The sequence below is a fragment of the Fonsecaea monophora genome (assembly GCF_001642475.1).
Source record: "Fonsecaea monophora strain CBS 269.37 chromosome Unknown Scaff51, whole genome shotgun sequence".
Lineage (NCBI taxonomy): Eukaryota > Fungi > Ascomycota > Eurotiomycetes > Chaetothyriales > Herpotrichiellaceae > Fonsecaea > Fonsecaea monophora.
This window is the reverse complement of record NW_019173982.1, coordinates 78,578-92,500: the sequence shown is the minus strand read 5'-3', so window position 1 is coordinate 92,500 and position 13,923 is coordinate 78,578. Positions and strand designations below refer to the sequence as shown.

Here is a 13,923-nt window from a genome sequence, read left to right as displayed (position 1 = left end):
CGGTGGCTGTCTGGGTATACCACTTGGCTATTGAGAGAAAGAAACATGAATGAGCGTCTGAGCCAGCTGGGGGGTCTCGCCTGTAGGGGGGGATTTTGGTGCTTTTACTTGCCATCGGAAATGTCGTAGATCATGATGGTGTTCATGGGTGCCTGGACGAGAGTCAGTCATCTATGTCATCTGTGCGGCCGTTGACGGAGCACGAAGGCCTCTCACTTACCGGGACCTCAGTTTCGTTGCCATAAGGGAACGTGACTCCTCCGAAATATACAAGCAGACCGGACATGGAGGCGGGGATGTACACCATGATGCCCTCGGCCCTGCCGATGTTGTCGTAGCCAGTGTTGTTGGTGAGGCTGTTCTGGTCCATGTCGTAGATGATCAGATTGCTCGTCGCCAGGGGTGGTCCCGTCCACAGCGGAGTGGTCAGGTTGTTGAGATAGCCGCCGTAGTAGAACCCCATGCCGATCTCGCTGCTGGCCACGCCGGCTCCCCACGACACCCTCTGTATCGACGCGGTCGATCCCACATGGGGCGATGACAGATTCCACTGGTTCAAGACCACGTCGTAACCCCAGAGCTGGAACGCCGACGGCGCCGCCGAGAACTCGCCACCGTACAACCAGAAGACCTTGTTGACCTCATCTTGCCACAATGTGCCTCCAGCCACGTCCGGGACCGACGAGTTCTTTGTCAGGTTGGCATACTCCGGCGGCATGTCTTGATATGTCTGGTCCAGGTCGCAGAACAGTAGGCCTTCATCTGCGGACCATTGTCAGCACGGAAACTTCATGACACCCGAGGAGGGGAGGAGGTTCGGCAGTACTCATTGTGGGTATGGGATTCTGCGAGATGGGGTTGGCATAGAGCCAGCCACCGTCAATGTAGAGTTTGCGGTCAATCACCGCAGTCTGATGGCCATACCTCCTACAGAAATTTCGGAGCGGGTCTACAGGAGCCTGGGCCACCGTCTGCGCCGTCAACAGAGCAAGCAGCAGGAGGAGTGAAGAAGCCAGCGTCGCCATCATAGGGGACAGGTGTCCAAGACACACACGCACGCACACAGAGAGAGAAAGCCCTCAGGAGTGCAGATGAGACGTGATCTTATCGTGGCGTTTGGACCCGATTGTGAAGGGAAAGAAAAAACAAATTGTCGAAGAGAACGACGAATTGCTCGAAGGGTTGAGGGCCTCGGGTGCTGAGGACACACTGGGCCTCGTGCCGGATCAATAAGGGCCAAATCCTCTTCTGTCCCCCGTACGGGCCAATCCTATACGAGATCGGCGCGGTCTGGGTGAGGCTTGCATTGGTCGGGTTGTTTGGCGGTGACATGCAGCTTCAGGCTTTGGGGAGGGGGAATGAAGGTGACGAGACGAGTTTCTTCTTTTTCTTTCTTGTCCAGCCTCAACCAAATCCTTTTACGTCGGTTCTCCGACACTGATTCCTTCTCGTTGGATACCCAAGCGGTGAAAGAAAAGCAGAAGAAAAGGTCCAACAACCTACCTGGTTACACAGGGAGCCGGTCGGGTTTCTCATCGGCGCCTCTGGCTGGCCCGGGCTCTTCCCTCAGCCTTATTGCTGTCAAAAAACATTGGATACCCACGCTCTCTGCTGTCCTGCCTGTGTTCCCGGACACGGACAGGGGCCTGTGCCACCTCTTTAAGGGCTGCAGAAATAGTCTCGGATATCGGTACGAGGAGGAAGAGGAGGAGGGGGAACGAGTGCTGCAGACCTAGGCGAGGCCATGGGTGGAAATTGCCTGGTGGGAAGCTGTGCGAGGGACAACCCTGGCGATAGTCTCGCTTCCCACCCTGGTGTTGAGGAAGGGTGCATTGCAGTCACATCTCTCGCTCGCTAAAGCCAGATACTTTGGACAGCATGGTACAAGCCCCAAGAACGTGAATCGTTCGATGCTTTTCCCCGCTACGAGGGAAACAATGAAAAGCCACCCAAGCGGGCTGCAAAAGCCACGTCGTCACGTGCCACGGGGGTTCAGCCTTATCCGCTCAAATCAGAGACAAGAGACTCGGAAATTGTGTGGCAGGGAGTTGGCAATATTGGCTGGTACCTCGTATTTCATTACGTGCCTCTGCTGCATCGCGCTCTTTTCGAGAATTTCCCCCTCACCTGGAAGGCGTTGGTGCAGTCACTCCAATGGACGGTCAGAGTCCAGGCATCAGGTGGGCATATCTCGGCTCTGTAGAAGAAGATGCCTACAAGCCCGTCTTTGTCAAGCACTTTCATCTTGTCACAGCAGTTTCTTTTCTACCAGACTTTCCTAGAATGGTTGCTTTTGAGCTAGCTTTTCGAATAACCTTTCCTTGCACCTCATACAGAGGTAGAACGGGAATGGGTGATCCTCTCATTACGGTCAACATTGCCACTCGACCTTGTCCATACCAGCTCCGCTAATGTTATCAGTACTGCTTCGCAGCAAAATATTCATACCGCCCTGCGAAGTGGGCTCTCCATTTGCGTCCCCAGATAATGAGCGGCACACAGGTCAACACTACGGCAATGCTGAGACAACCCAGCAGGACAAACATGTTGTAGACCCCCCTGTATTTTTGTTGTTAGCACCACGTATGTCTATCTGCTGCAAGGGAATGACGCGGATGAATAAACTTACATGTTGGTCATCCAGGGCGTGATTGCAAAGACGAGGGCGGTGGAAATGATGTTGCGCACAAAGACCACGGATGTCAGTGCGTCACCGAGTATCTGCCAAGGGAGTTTAGTAACAATCTTTCTATCGAGAAAAAGAGAGCCTTCGAAAACAATGTAGTGGGCCCTGCTCGACTTACATATTGATAGCAGTCCTGACAGTATGTCAGAGAGATGTCACCGCACCCCCCAATGGCGGCACCAATGAACCCAGCCCCAACAGCGTTGATGGGCCACGCCATTCCCTTCACACAAGCACATCAGATTCATTCATATCGAGTGTATCGAGCGGGAAATTCTTACCTTGGAGATGGTCAAGCCGTACATGAACAGTCCAATAGGCATGCAAAATCCTGGCACCAAGAACAGCCAAAGTCGGGTTTCGGGTTCGTAGATGCCACCTCGCCGTTTGGCAACCTGCAGGATGAAGTAGTCGTTGAGAGGGCCGCCGAAGAGAGCACCGAGAAGGGCTCCAATGGCCGGCGGCAAGTTCATGTTACCAATTCCGATCGGGGTGAAATTGTACGGCGGGAATGGATACAGCGACGCCTGCGTCACCGCTAGAATCGCCAGCATGGCAATAGAGAAGCCGTACTGCAGCGCCGTGAACATGACTGCGGGAAACGTGATCAAGATGTGGAAAGGTTGATAGAAGTGCATCCACAGGCTGCGCTGCTCCGTGGATGCTTGTTTGTTCAACGACCACAGAGAGTAGCGTTTCCAGTACGAATTCATGGGGATCGAGGTGTCGATGTCGACAAGACGGCGACGTTCGTTGTTGGCAGCGTCGGTGGCGTCGACGGAAATAGACCCGAGGGTGTTGCCGCCCTTGCTGGTGCTGCGCACTTTGGTGAGGCTGTCCTCCCGTTCAATGGAGGTGGCGATGACAACTTCCCGACCAGTCAACACCAGTGGCGTGTATTTGGTCTCTTCCAGAAAGAAAACCATGGCCAAAACCACAACGCCCATGAAGATGGTGCAATACCAAAAGACCCATCTCCATTGCTGGGACACGGCGACATAGCCAGCGGCAACCGGGCCCAGATAGTTACCGACAAGCACCACGACGAGGTAAATGCCGTTCATGGTGCCACGCTGATGCACGAAGAAGAGGTCCGATACCTGGGGGAGCCAATGTCAGTAAGGGTGACCACTAGTATTCATCTCCAGATGCAATGGAGATCGAAAGAGGACGTACCGTGACCTGGAAGATGGCTTCATTGACAGCACCAGCAAGACCAGAAATGGCATTTGCCCCAATCATGTCCCCGACAGTATACATCTTTCCCTGCCACACAGCAGCACCAAGCATGACCAACGCGGTGATTATGTAGACTGGCCTTCGACCGATTCGAAGGGCAATGGGCACAAAGATGATACATCCAACGGATAGGGTCGCCATGTTTGTGGCGTAGCCGTCGTTCAGAACGGCATAACTCATCCCAAGCTCGGTGTTGAAGTCTTGCCAGAGGGGCACCGAGACGCAGAGGCTGAAGAGGAAAGGCATTAGCTCACGCAAAACACTTCATGGTGGGGGGGGGGTTAATAAGACTCACATGGCAAACACCATCAATGCGTAAAAGCATAGGATGATCATATGCACAGACTTGCGGAAAGCGGACCAGTTCTGTCGCAAAGGTAAGGAAGTATTCGACCATGAAGCAGACACAGACACTCACCAATGGCTGATTGGGATCCGCATTTGGCTGAGGAGCCAGCAGGATCTTCTGTCCTGTTCGGTCCTCGATCCTCTGCGTCCCCGGGGGGAGTCTTTCGTAGGTCATGTCGTCGGTATTGTCAACTGCCTGTGATGCCAGCGAGGTGTTCTGATCGAAGCACTTGAGATATCGATGGACTTGTGGCACGAGGACGTCCATTCCTTTAGTAGACCTCTCGAATTAGCCACCCCCATGACAGCTCAAGTCCCTTATCAATTCACCGTTCCTCCGGACAATTGCCACCGACTCGACTAGGTCTAGGTTAGCGGCCTCTCTTAATGTGCGGAGAAGCGTAGATCGTCCTACAAATGGGAGTATAGCTGATGTCCGTCAGGCTTGACGCTGAAAGCCGCTTCGACATGTCGAATCAAAACACTTTGCGCCGATAAGTGGCTGGGGTCCAACAGGTCCAGGGTTCGTGGTCGAGATTGAGCTGCTTGGGCTTGCCTCTTTCGGAGGTATAGATGTGATAGATGAATTATCGTGGTGTCCGTCGAGCGTGTTGATCGAGATATGGTTTCATAGAGCCTTCTCGACGGGCTCTATGTCTCTAACAGCCCAAGAAACCGTTTGAGAGCGCCTTCGGGGCTCATCTTGTCGAGCCTCTCCTTGCCGCAGCCAAACTCTTCTCTCGGGAACCACTCAGTAACCTCGTCCTCGCGTCCCATCACAATGTGTGCGAGAGCCTTGCCAGCGAGCCAGCAGTGAACCATGCCGTATCCATCCCATCCTGCCGCGATCCACTCACCACCATTTTCGGGACTACACTCCGGGCGGCCAGACATGAATTCTCGAACGCGGTCAACTAGGGGCAACCCATCTCCCGTGAATCCCATGATCCCCGTCCATTTCTTATCTATCTTTGCCCCTGACCCGTGGGCGAACGCTCTCGACGGTACTGTCTCTAGATGCTCTAGGCATTGCGCACTCAGCTGGCTATCGTCGGCGTTTCCAAAGTCTTCATCTCTTTCCGGGCCACCTTGGAGAAGCCCTCCTCCGAGATATAAAGAGCCATCTTCGCCAGGAGATTGAGTAATGTAGTCAAAACCTGTTGCCCACATTGTGCTCCAGGATCTCGAAGCTCCAAGTCGTGGGAACTCGACAGGTACCGACTGAACGGTCATCTGCCCTCTGAGGGGCCAGAGTTTGCCTTTTAGGTAGGGGAGCAGATGCGCAGCGTACGCATTTGTGCAGTGAATGACATGCTTTGCTGATATGATGCCGCGTGATGTGCGCACTTCATAAGGCTGACTTGGGGATTGACTCCGTCGAACTTCTTCCGCAATAGTGTGCGTTTCGAGGCTGACATGACCAGTGGCAAGCAGCTTTGACAGTACACAACCAAGAAATCGATAGGGCCATGCTGCTCCCGAAGGGCCTTTTATGCACCCGTAGGCGTTGACAATGCCGAATTTCTTTGAACTAGGTGAGCAAGAGAAAATCATCCGAGGGAGTTCCTAGTACCTTGAGCTCCTCCTCTCCCTCATGCACACTCCAATTCTCACGATGTTCTGGAAAGTCTTCAAGCCATGCTTCCAGCTTGACCTTTGCCGACTCCCAACTTTCCTTGTCGAAAACAGCGCTTATTCCCTCGACACGTCGTACCAAGCCAACTTTGCCGGCTTCACCAAGTGCAGTGGCTTCGTTGACAAAAGCATCCAGGTGGGCAAGCCGGAATTTCGTGATCCTCATTGCGCTTTCTTTACCGAGCACTTGCTTGAGAGCGTGATAGTCGGCCCATGGAACGGCTTTGATGTGCCCACCATTCCGGCCTGTTGCTCCCGAAATCGCCGACCTGGCCTCAAGCATAGTAATATTCTGTGAGGGCTGCAAGCGGAGTAAATGCTGTGCAATGCTTATACCAGCAATACCAGAACCGATGATAACGACATCGGATTCCTTGGGTAACGCCTCTGATTGTTGGTCGGCAAAAGAATGACGAGGCTCTTGCCAGAAGGCCTCGGTAGGCTTCTCGACTGGCGTCCCAGGGTCACGGTCCAACCTTTGAGCCAATCTGTGCAAAAGGGATATTATAGTCGGTTCCGCCATCTCGGTAGCTCGTGGACTTGGTAAAACCAGTTGCCTCTAGACAAGGCGAGAAGGTAAGATAATGAAGTACTCAGGAGGCCCGTTTGGAGCTCTGGCTATCCAGCAAGTCTCACCGGGGTACGACTTAGCCGGGAAAATAAAGATCTCACACACGTGGTAGAAATTCGTCACTGAGTCCGTTAAGAGGCGTTTGCGGTCTCCGCCTCAATAATCTATCAAAGTCACCGAGGGCAAGTCTGACTAATCGCGGTCTGGGTCGAGAGTTTGCGCTCCCGTGCCTGGCTATCTGGCAAATGGTGGCGGATGAGGAGGAAGAGTAAAGCCCGGGGTATCAAACCCAAACGTGGCGCAAAATCCGATGATTGGAGGGCGCAAAGATACTTGATTGGTCCCCGTGTTTTGTACCCTGCAGGGTCAAAGACGGAAAAGAGCGTTGCACCTGAAGTCAATCCGTCCTATCGTCCTCGGTGCCGATCATTCGGGAGATTAGAAAGACTTTCTTACCATACAGAATAGACACAGCAGACGCTGAAGCAATACTCTGAAGTGACTGCTAATATCTCGTGCAGAAACAGGACCAGAGACACCGGAACCAATATCAAGTCGACGAGATGGGCTCAATCGGCGCCATGACTGAACAGAACGCTGCTCCCTTGTCGGATTGGCAGAGTAGGGTCGCTCAAAAGCGACAGCAGTGTCTGGAAGCCATTCCGCGAGAATGGCAGCTTCCTTCTGATATCTCCAAGTTGCTGGCTTTTCCACTGGAGAAGAATCCAAACAGACTCCTCGACATGGACATAGTCAGGAAGTCGGGGATCTTGTCCGAGCGTGAGATATCAGTCACCGAAGACTACACGGTGCCGCAATTGCTGGCCAAGCTGGCCTCGGGAGAGTTCACTTCTGTCGAAGTTACGACAGCATTTTCGAAGAGGGCTGCAATAGCGCAACAACTGACCTCGTGTCTGACCGAGACATTCTTCGACAGCGCACTCCAGCGGGCAAAGTATGTCGACCAATGCCGGAGTGAAGGGAAGGTGCTTGGGCCCTTGCACGGCCTTCCCATCAGCGTCAAGGATTCCTTCCAGGTAGTTGGCACTGAGGCTTCAATCGGGTTTGTCTCGTTTCTTGGGAAGAAATCCAAAGAGAACTCTCCACTTGTCGACATTCTGCTCAATCTGGGCGCCGTACTCTATGTGAAAACCAATATCCCTCAAACCCTGATGACGGCAGACTCTGACAACAATATCTTTGGCCGAGCTTTGAACCCTCACAACACGGCACTAAACGCCGGAGGTTCCAGCGGAGGAGAAGGTGCCTTGGTTGCCTTTCGAGGATCGCCGCTCGGTATTGGAACTGATGTCGCTGGTTCAATACGCATTCCAGCGTTGTGCTGCGGTACCTATGGCTTCAAACCGACATCTTCGCGGATTCCATATGGGGGTCAAGCGACACCCGGGTTGCCTGGGTGGAAGCCCATACTCGCCTGTGCAGGACCTCTTGCGAATGATTTTGAAGCCTTGGAGGTTTTGACCAAATCAGTCATAGACTCAGTGCCTGCCACACTTGACTCGACCGCCATCGACGTGCCGTGGCGTCAGCTTGAGCAAAAGGCTGAGACGAAGCTCAGGATCGGAGTCCTGGCTGAAGACCCCCTGTATCCGCTCCATCCACCCGTGAAACGAGCACTTGCAGAGGCTGTCAACAGACTGAAAGGCCAAGGCCATCAAGTGATTCAGCTGAGTGCGGAGCAAGGCCACGTGGCTGATGCCACTGAGCTAGCAGCGGAGCTATTCAGTCTCGAGACAGAAACTCCGCGAGGACATATCCTCGCGAGCGGAGAGCCACCGGTTCCTTCTGTAGCTGCGGGCCATCGACCAGCCAATTTTGGAAGCTACAAGTTTCTTCGTGATATTGGCAACCTGGATAAGCTGAAGAAGTATGCAGCTCTGAATGTCAAGCGTCAGGAGCTGTGCGAAGATTGGCGTAAGATATGGTCGGAAGAGAAACTGGATGTCGTTATTAGCCCTGCTGCCCAGAACACAGCTGTTCCTCACGACACATATGGATGGCCAGCATACTCCGCTTTTGTCAATGTGCTCGACGTAAGTCTTCTGGGCAGCTTCAGCCACGAGGTTCCTGCTGACATGTCCAGTACCCGGCCTGTGTACTTCCATTCTCGAAAGCGTCGCAGCAACTAGACTCTGAGCCTCTCCAGATCCAGCCAGGCCAGGCCGGCCCGCATTGTAAGTGGAAAAACATGCCCAGCAGACTTATTCGCTGACGTAGTCGTCTAGATGATCCACAGATGCAGGATGGTGCCCCGTGCTCAATCCAGATATTCACAAGCCGTATGCGCGACGAGGAGTGTATCAGTGCAGCTCGTATTATTGACAAATGTCTCCGCTGACATTTCTCGGAAGAGTAATACTTCAGCTGGTGTCTCCGAAATGGCTGGAGACCAGCAAATTAGCCATTCTCTGCAGACAATAGGCCTGCTCCTAGACCTTCTTTTTGGATGAGTGCATAAAGTCCGTCGAATGTAACTTCTTCGCTCTCAGTATATGTGTCAATCGAGACCTTTCTAAGTATGCTGGGAAGTTGCCATATTCTCTTCAAAGCGCCCAAGGTGCGCTGGACGTAGCCTGAATACGAGACATGCCAGATCTGCACAAGTTTCGCTTGAATGAGACATCGCAGTTCTAGTCGATTGAGAGCCTGAAAATTGCTGGGGTGAGTTTGTTGCGCCTCAAATGTGGTCGTTGGACATGCTGCACAACCGAGGACAAGCAGAGGCCAACAGGTGAATTGCCCGCAGGGTAGAGTTGCGTCGTACATATCCAACAATGTCGCGCCTCTTGAAATATGGGCCTGGATCTGTGGGGATTGGTTATTTAGACCCTCTGGATTCAGAACTTTGGCGGCGAAGATTGTTGCCGCTATGTAATAGAGCTTCGCCGCGATCTCGGAGTTCCTGACATTGATCGTGACCGTGGACTCTAGAGACGGCACCTCGTCAGGAAGCATCACCGGATAGTGTGTCGTGAGGGCGGCCAGCTCGGTCTGGCACTGCGAAGCTAGCTCATGGAGCTCATTGCGACAGAAAGGTATCTGCCTGCTCAACCACGTAATCTGGTATATCTGAACAAATAGCGCTGGCGGCGTCCGACCGAGTACAGGCAGGATAAATGGTTCGGTGGGTCTGTTGTTCTTTGTCGCCTCCAATGCTTCGATGTACTTGAAGACGGTCTGACAGGGAAACGACCCACAGATAGGGCCAATGTCCTTCTCGAATATCAACCTCGTGGAGAAATGATACAGGACCGAGTCAAGAATAGTCGAATGGAAGGTTGACAACTGGCCAATGTCAAGACGGGGGATTTTTGGAACCCGATCTTCGAGGATCCTGGCTATGGCGCGATAATGTGTCAGGCTCGCACTGGACGACGAGCAGTAGAAGTCCTAGTTGACATTAGTATCAGAGAACCACGAATGCGTAGGGCAGTCACCTCCCTCAAAAATGCCGAGGAATAGCGAAGCTCCAAGGTATGCGTCTTCAGGAGGGGCTCGTCCCGCTGTTGGCTGGAGAGCCTGTTGGAGCCCTTGGAGACCACTCTGGGCGTACAGCATTGCATCCTCCTTGGGGAGCAAGGAAGCAAAGGAGGCATGCAGCGCCGCCGGGGCCAGTGCAGAATGCATCACCCAGGGCTCTTCAAAGCCAATTGCAAATACAACGGAGGCATCCCGAAAGTTCGAAGTAGCTTCAGGCGAGGTTAGCAGCCTGATGTACTGTGTCGAACAATAGTTGAACACGTTCCAGTCACGTTCAGTCCTCAGTCCCTTGGGCATATAACTCAAACCCCTCTGAAGCGTCGGGACCGTTGTTGACGCATATAACGGGGAGTCTCTGGCCGCATCGCTTCGAATGTCCGGGGATGAGATAGGAGAAGTTTGCGATGCCGTCGTAGGACTTGAAGGATCCGAATATGCACAATCGAGATTGAGTCTCCTGCACGCATTGCAGATCGGGCGTGCTTCATCGCATTTTTTCCGTCTTATCTGCTCGCATCGGGTGAGTTAGATGTAGTGAAAGTCAATCCATAATCGATTGGTGCATCAGGGTGAGAGGATGGGTTGGCTTCAAAAGGTGATTGAGGACAAGAGAAGCCAGGTTGGGGGGGACTTACCCTACACGTGTGGCAGCCAGTCTTGGTTCTTAGTCGAGGAGGCGGCCTTGAAGGCCTCCTGTTGATCCTGCCACTATCCATGCTAAGGTCTCGTTGTGAGGATGAGTTTGGTTTGAGAATTTAGGTGAAATGGCGGCGAATTGACGGATTTCGAGAGATAGAATTCCTTTCGTCTGACAAGCGGATTCCATCACGTACCGGTGGGTATGTGTCACATGTATGTGCATATCTGCGGACAATCTGGTCTAAAATCCTTGTCAGACAGTAATTATATTCCTCACATAACCCAACCGGCCGACGCGACAACGCAGTCAGTACAGCAAATTTTGAATGCAGCGAACTACAGGACATTTGTTACGTTCACACCGGATTTATCCCGGATTCATCAAGAGAATCAGACCCCTTTGGAACGAGCTGTCATCTACCGTCGGGCTTTTTTGTCTATCGTCACCCTAATCTATGGCCAAAAAATCCATTTGCACCAGCCTCGTTGCTAAATGCGTCCTTATCGTCCTTCGAGACTATACTCCACCTATATACATTGATATCGAACTCGTTCCCATAATAACATGCCTGGATCGAGACCGGACTTGTTTCTATCAACCGCATGCGTTTCTCATCAAGACATGACCAAACCAAAACGCCATCCCCGCTCCTTACCGCTCAAGTTTGAATTGTTCCTCAAGCTTGTATTGTTGCTCATCCTGCGGATTCATATAGTCCATTTGTAATACGTGTTGCATGGGCTGCATACTATTCAATCCTGCGCCTGCGCCACCCTCGTCCATGACATGGTCGTGTCCCAGGATTGGTTGATTGGGATCCCGAATGAAATGATGGTCAGAGGGTGCGTGATTGAAGTCGCGCGGATCGTGGGGAGATTGCAGATGAGAAGTATCCGTGAAGGTGGGTAATCCGGGGGTGACATATGTATGGTTGTTAGGATCGTAGTCGGCATCAAGTTGAGCTTGTATCTGTTCCATGATCTGCGGGTCGATGGCCATCTCGTCATACGCATGAAGATGGTCATCTGGGTCATTGACAAGATGATCATGGTCGTTGGACAGATCCATGGGTTGCTGTATCGACGCAAAACTGTGATCAGGAATGTGATCGGTTATGTGATTCGGCGCGATTTCGTGGTCCTGCGGTGGCACGGTTTGCACCTCGCCTATGATTTGTGTGGGCTGACCGGGCTGCACCGGCGGTGCGGGTGGCGCCGTTGTTGCTGGTGCCGTTGGAGCTGCTCCTGTCTGCAGAGACGATAGACCAGGGGGAACCTCGTCAATTGTCTTGCTCCGACCAGGTCGATTCTCCGAGCGTATTATGGGCGGTTTGTTGACGTCTTTGCACTCAGGACAGTTCTTGATCACGTGACTCACAGTTTCTTTGATCCGGATCCAATGATACTGAGTCGCTATCATGGCGGTAGTCTTGTTGATGCCTGCATGCACCTGGAGATGAATCTTTTTGGCGATGTCGTATTGTGCTTGAGGGTCGGAGATAACCTCCTTATCCTTCAAAAACAACCTCTCTGGGCCTCCATCTCCGTCGGCGACCAGTTTGTAGTGAGTGGCGGCACTCCTTAGCCGGCTTTTCTCCGATCTGTCGGCCCCTTGCGGGTAGAGTTGGTGTCTTAGATAGTATCGTATTTTATCAAAGCGTTCCTCTGAGATGTCATTCTCGCCCTCTGCTTTCAGGTCCTTGCCATAGATGATTGCATCAACCGGTTCCTCGGAGGATTTTAATATGCCACAGCCGGGCACTCTGCCAATCCTCTTGAAGCCAAGCGAGTCCCATATCTTGGTTGAAGCAGTATTGGTTTCGTACACCAAGTTGAACACCGAATAGGTATATCCCTGGGAGAACATCAGCTTGATATGCCCTATCTGGGCTCGTACCGCCGAAACCTACCAGCTGAGGGGCCCAATCGAGATAGCATTGTCCCATTGACTTTCCGACGCCTTTGTTACGAGCTGCTGGAGTGACTAGAAACCCACCATTGCAGACATGACTGCTCCGACCAGGGTAATTGGGCTTGATGTAAAAGCTGCCCAGGCACTTTTTGTTCCAGTCGACGCCATCGCGATCCATGTCGTTTACGGCTTCAATGCCTCCAATGTCACCAAGGACCATGACAGTACCAAAATTACCAAACCAATAGGGCCCAAAGGTTTCCAGGGGCAGCGGATTGAGCATGGGGTACGTGTCGCCACCCTCGATTTCCTTGTTGAGCTGTTCTGACAGATATGCCAGCAGTCTCTTTGGAACGGCATCGGGCGAAAAGAATGGAATCAGCGTCGCAACAGTCACACGGTCTCGAAGCGTGACGGGCCTGGGGAAAATCGACGAAGGTATTTGCGGATTGTCGGGGGTCGGGTACGGACCCTGTCCAGAGGCCCGATAGATTACAGGGGATTCAGGGTCCTCCAACAGGGCCGGCATCTTTCAACCCTCCGCCGCGATAAAGCCGATATACTTGTAGAGATGTGTCAGATGCGATTCCAAGGGGTCAGCGACGATCAAGGAGCGCGGATTTCTGGATACGTAAGTCGTTTGGAGGGATAGTGAAAAAGGTAAAAGTTGGACGTTGCGGAAGGTGATCGTCCAATTTTGTCGCTAGCTCACGACACGTGACATTAGCTTGGCAGGCTAATCCTTTTTGGGAAGGCAATTGATCCGAAGCGAGCAAAACCACACATCAGGCATCAACATCAGAAGAGAAGGGGCTATTATGGATTAAGCACTAGTCATGATGGTATTCCCCGGCAGCGACTCGTGTATTATTCCCCACGATTCTACCTCCAAAATGCAGGATTGCCTTGTTCCCCTTGTTTTCCCGGAACGCCCTCGCTCCCATGTACTGTTGTGCCATTTCCATGTACGTCGTAGAGATAGATATCACCAAACCCAAACAAACAAATAGCCTTTGACCGTGAATAAGATGTTAGACAGAACAGCATCAATGGACTGCCAAATGCTCTGGGCCACCCTGCCCTCTTCTTCGGAGTGTTCCGTGCCGACGGACATCGACACCTAGTGGCTGCCACTCTTCTTCGTTTTGTCTGATTTAGCTTCTTCGGTGCAGAAATCACTAGCCTCGGTAGTAGGTGGGATGGGGATATCCCACCTGGACGAACGGCGTCGCTGCCTCATGGATCAATCCTGAATTCGACTCAACCCTGACACAAGTGTGTGTAGCTGTCAGAAGCAGTATTTCCCGTATCTTCCGGAGTGGCATGTCTGCGATCGAAGACTTGACAGGTGAATAGTGGTGCAGCCGTCATCTGGATGTCTGAAAGGACAAG

The 13,923-nt window shown here is 52.5% G+C and overlaps 5 protein-coding genes across 5 annotated transcripts; 1 reads left to right on the top strand and 4 right to left on the bottom strand.

Moving 5' to 3' along the window:
* Positions 1–104: 104 nt before the first annotated feature.
* On the bottom strand, positions 105–1,025 carry AYO21_06979 (hypothetical protein; the record flags this gene model as incomplete). Its single annotated transcript, XM_022656937.1, has 3 exons — positions 105–152; positions 221–762; positions 827–1,025. The coding sequence occupies 3 exons, from the start codon at positions 1,023–1,025 to the stop codon at positions 105–107; spliced, it is 789 nt and encodes a 262-aa protein (XP_022510736.1).
* A 1,392-nt stretch (positions 1,026–2,417) lies between these two features.
* AYO21_06978 (hypothetical protein) lies at positions 2,418–4,541 on the bottom strand (the record flags this gene model as incomplete). The annotated part of the gene is made up of 7 exons (XM_022656936.1): positions 2,418–2,559; positions 2,630–2,721; positions 2,805–2,909; positions 2,968–3,786; positions 3,863–4,154; positions 4,221–4,291; positions 4,344–4,541. 7 exons carry the CDS (start codon positions 4,539–4,541, stop codon positions 2,418–2,420), a joined length of 1,719 nt encoding a protein of 572 aa, XP_022510735.1.
* A 383-nt stretch (positions 4,542–4,924) lies between these two features.
* AYO21_06977 (hypothetical protein) lies at positions 4,925–6,431 on the bottom strand (the record flags this gene model as incomplete). The annotated part of the gene is made up of 2 exons (XM_022656935.1): positions 4,925–5,797; positions 5,847–6,431. 2 exons carry the CDS (start codon positions 6,429–6,431, stop codon positions 4,925–4,927), a joined length of 1,458 nt encoding a protein of 485 aa, XP_022510734.1.
* A 611-nt stretch (positions 6,432–7,042) lies between these two features.
* Positions 7,043–8,838, top strand: AYO21_06976 (hypothetical protein; the record flags this gene model as incomplete). Its single annotated transcript, XM_022656934.1, has 3 exons — positions 7,043–8,533; positions 8,584–8,674; positions 8,726–8,838. 3 exons carry the CDS (start codon positions 7,043–7,045, stop codon positions 8,836–8,838), a joined length of 1,695 nt encoding a protein of 564 aa, XP_022510733.1.
* A 59-nt stretch (positions 8,839–8,897) lies between these two features.
* On the bottom strand, positions 8,898–13,060 carry AYO21_06975 (hypothetical protein; the record flags this gene model as incomplete). The annotated part of the gene is made up of 4 exons (XM_022656933.1): positions 8,898–9,867; positions 9,919–10,437; positions 11,276–12,474; positions 12,530–13,060. The coding sequence occupies 4 exons, from the start codon at positions 13,058–13,060 to the stop codon at positions 8,898–8,900; spliced, it is 3,219 nt and encodes a 1,072-aa protein (XP_022510732.1).
* Between the last annotated feature and the right edge of the window lie 863 nt (positions 13,061–13,923).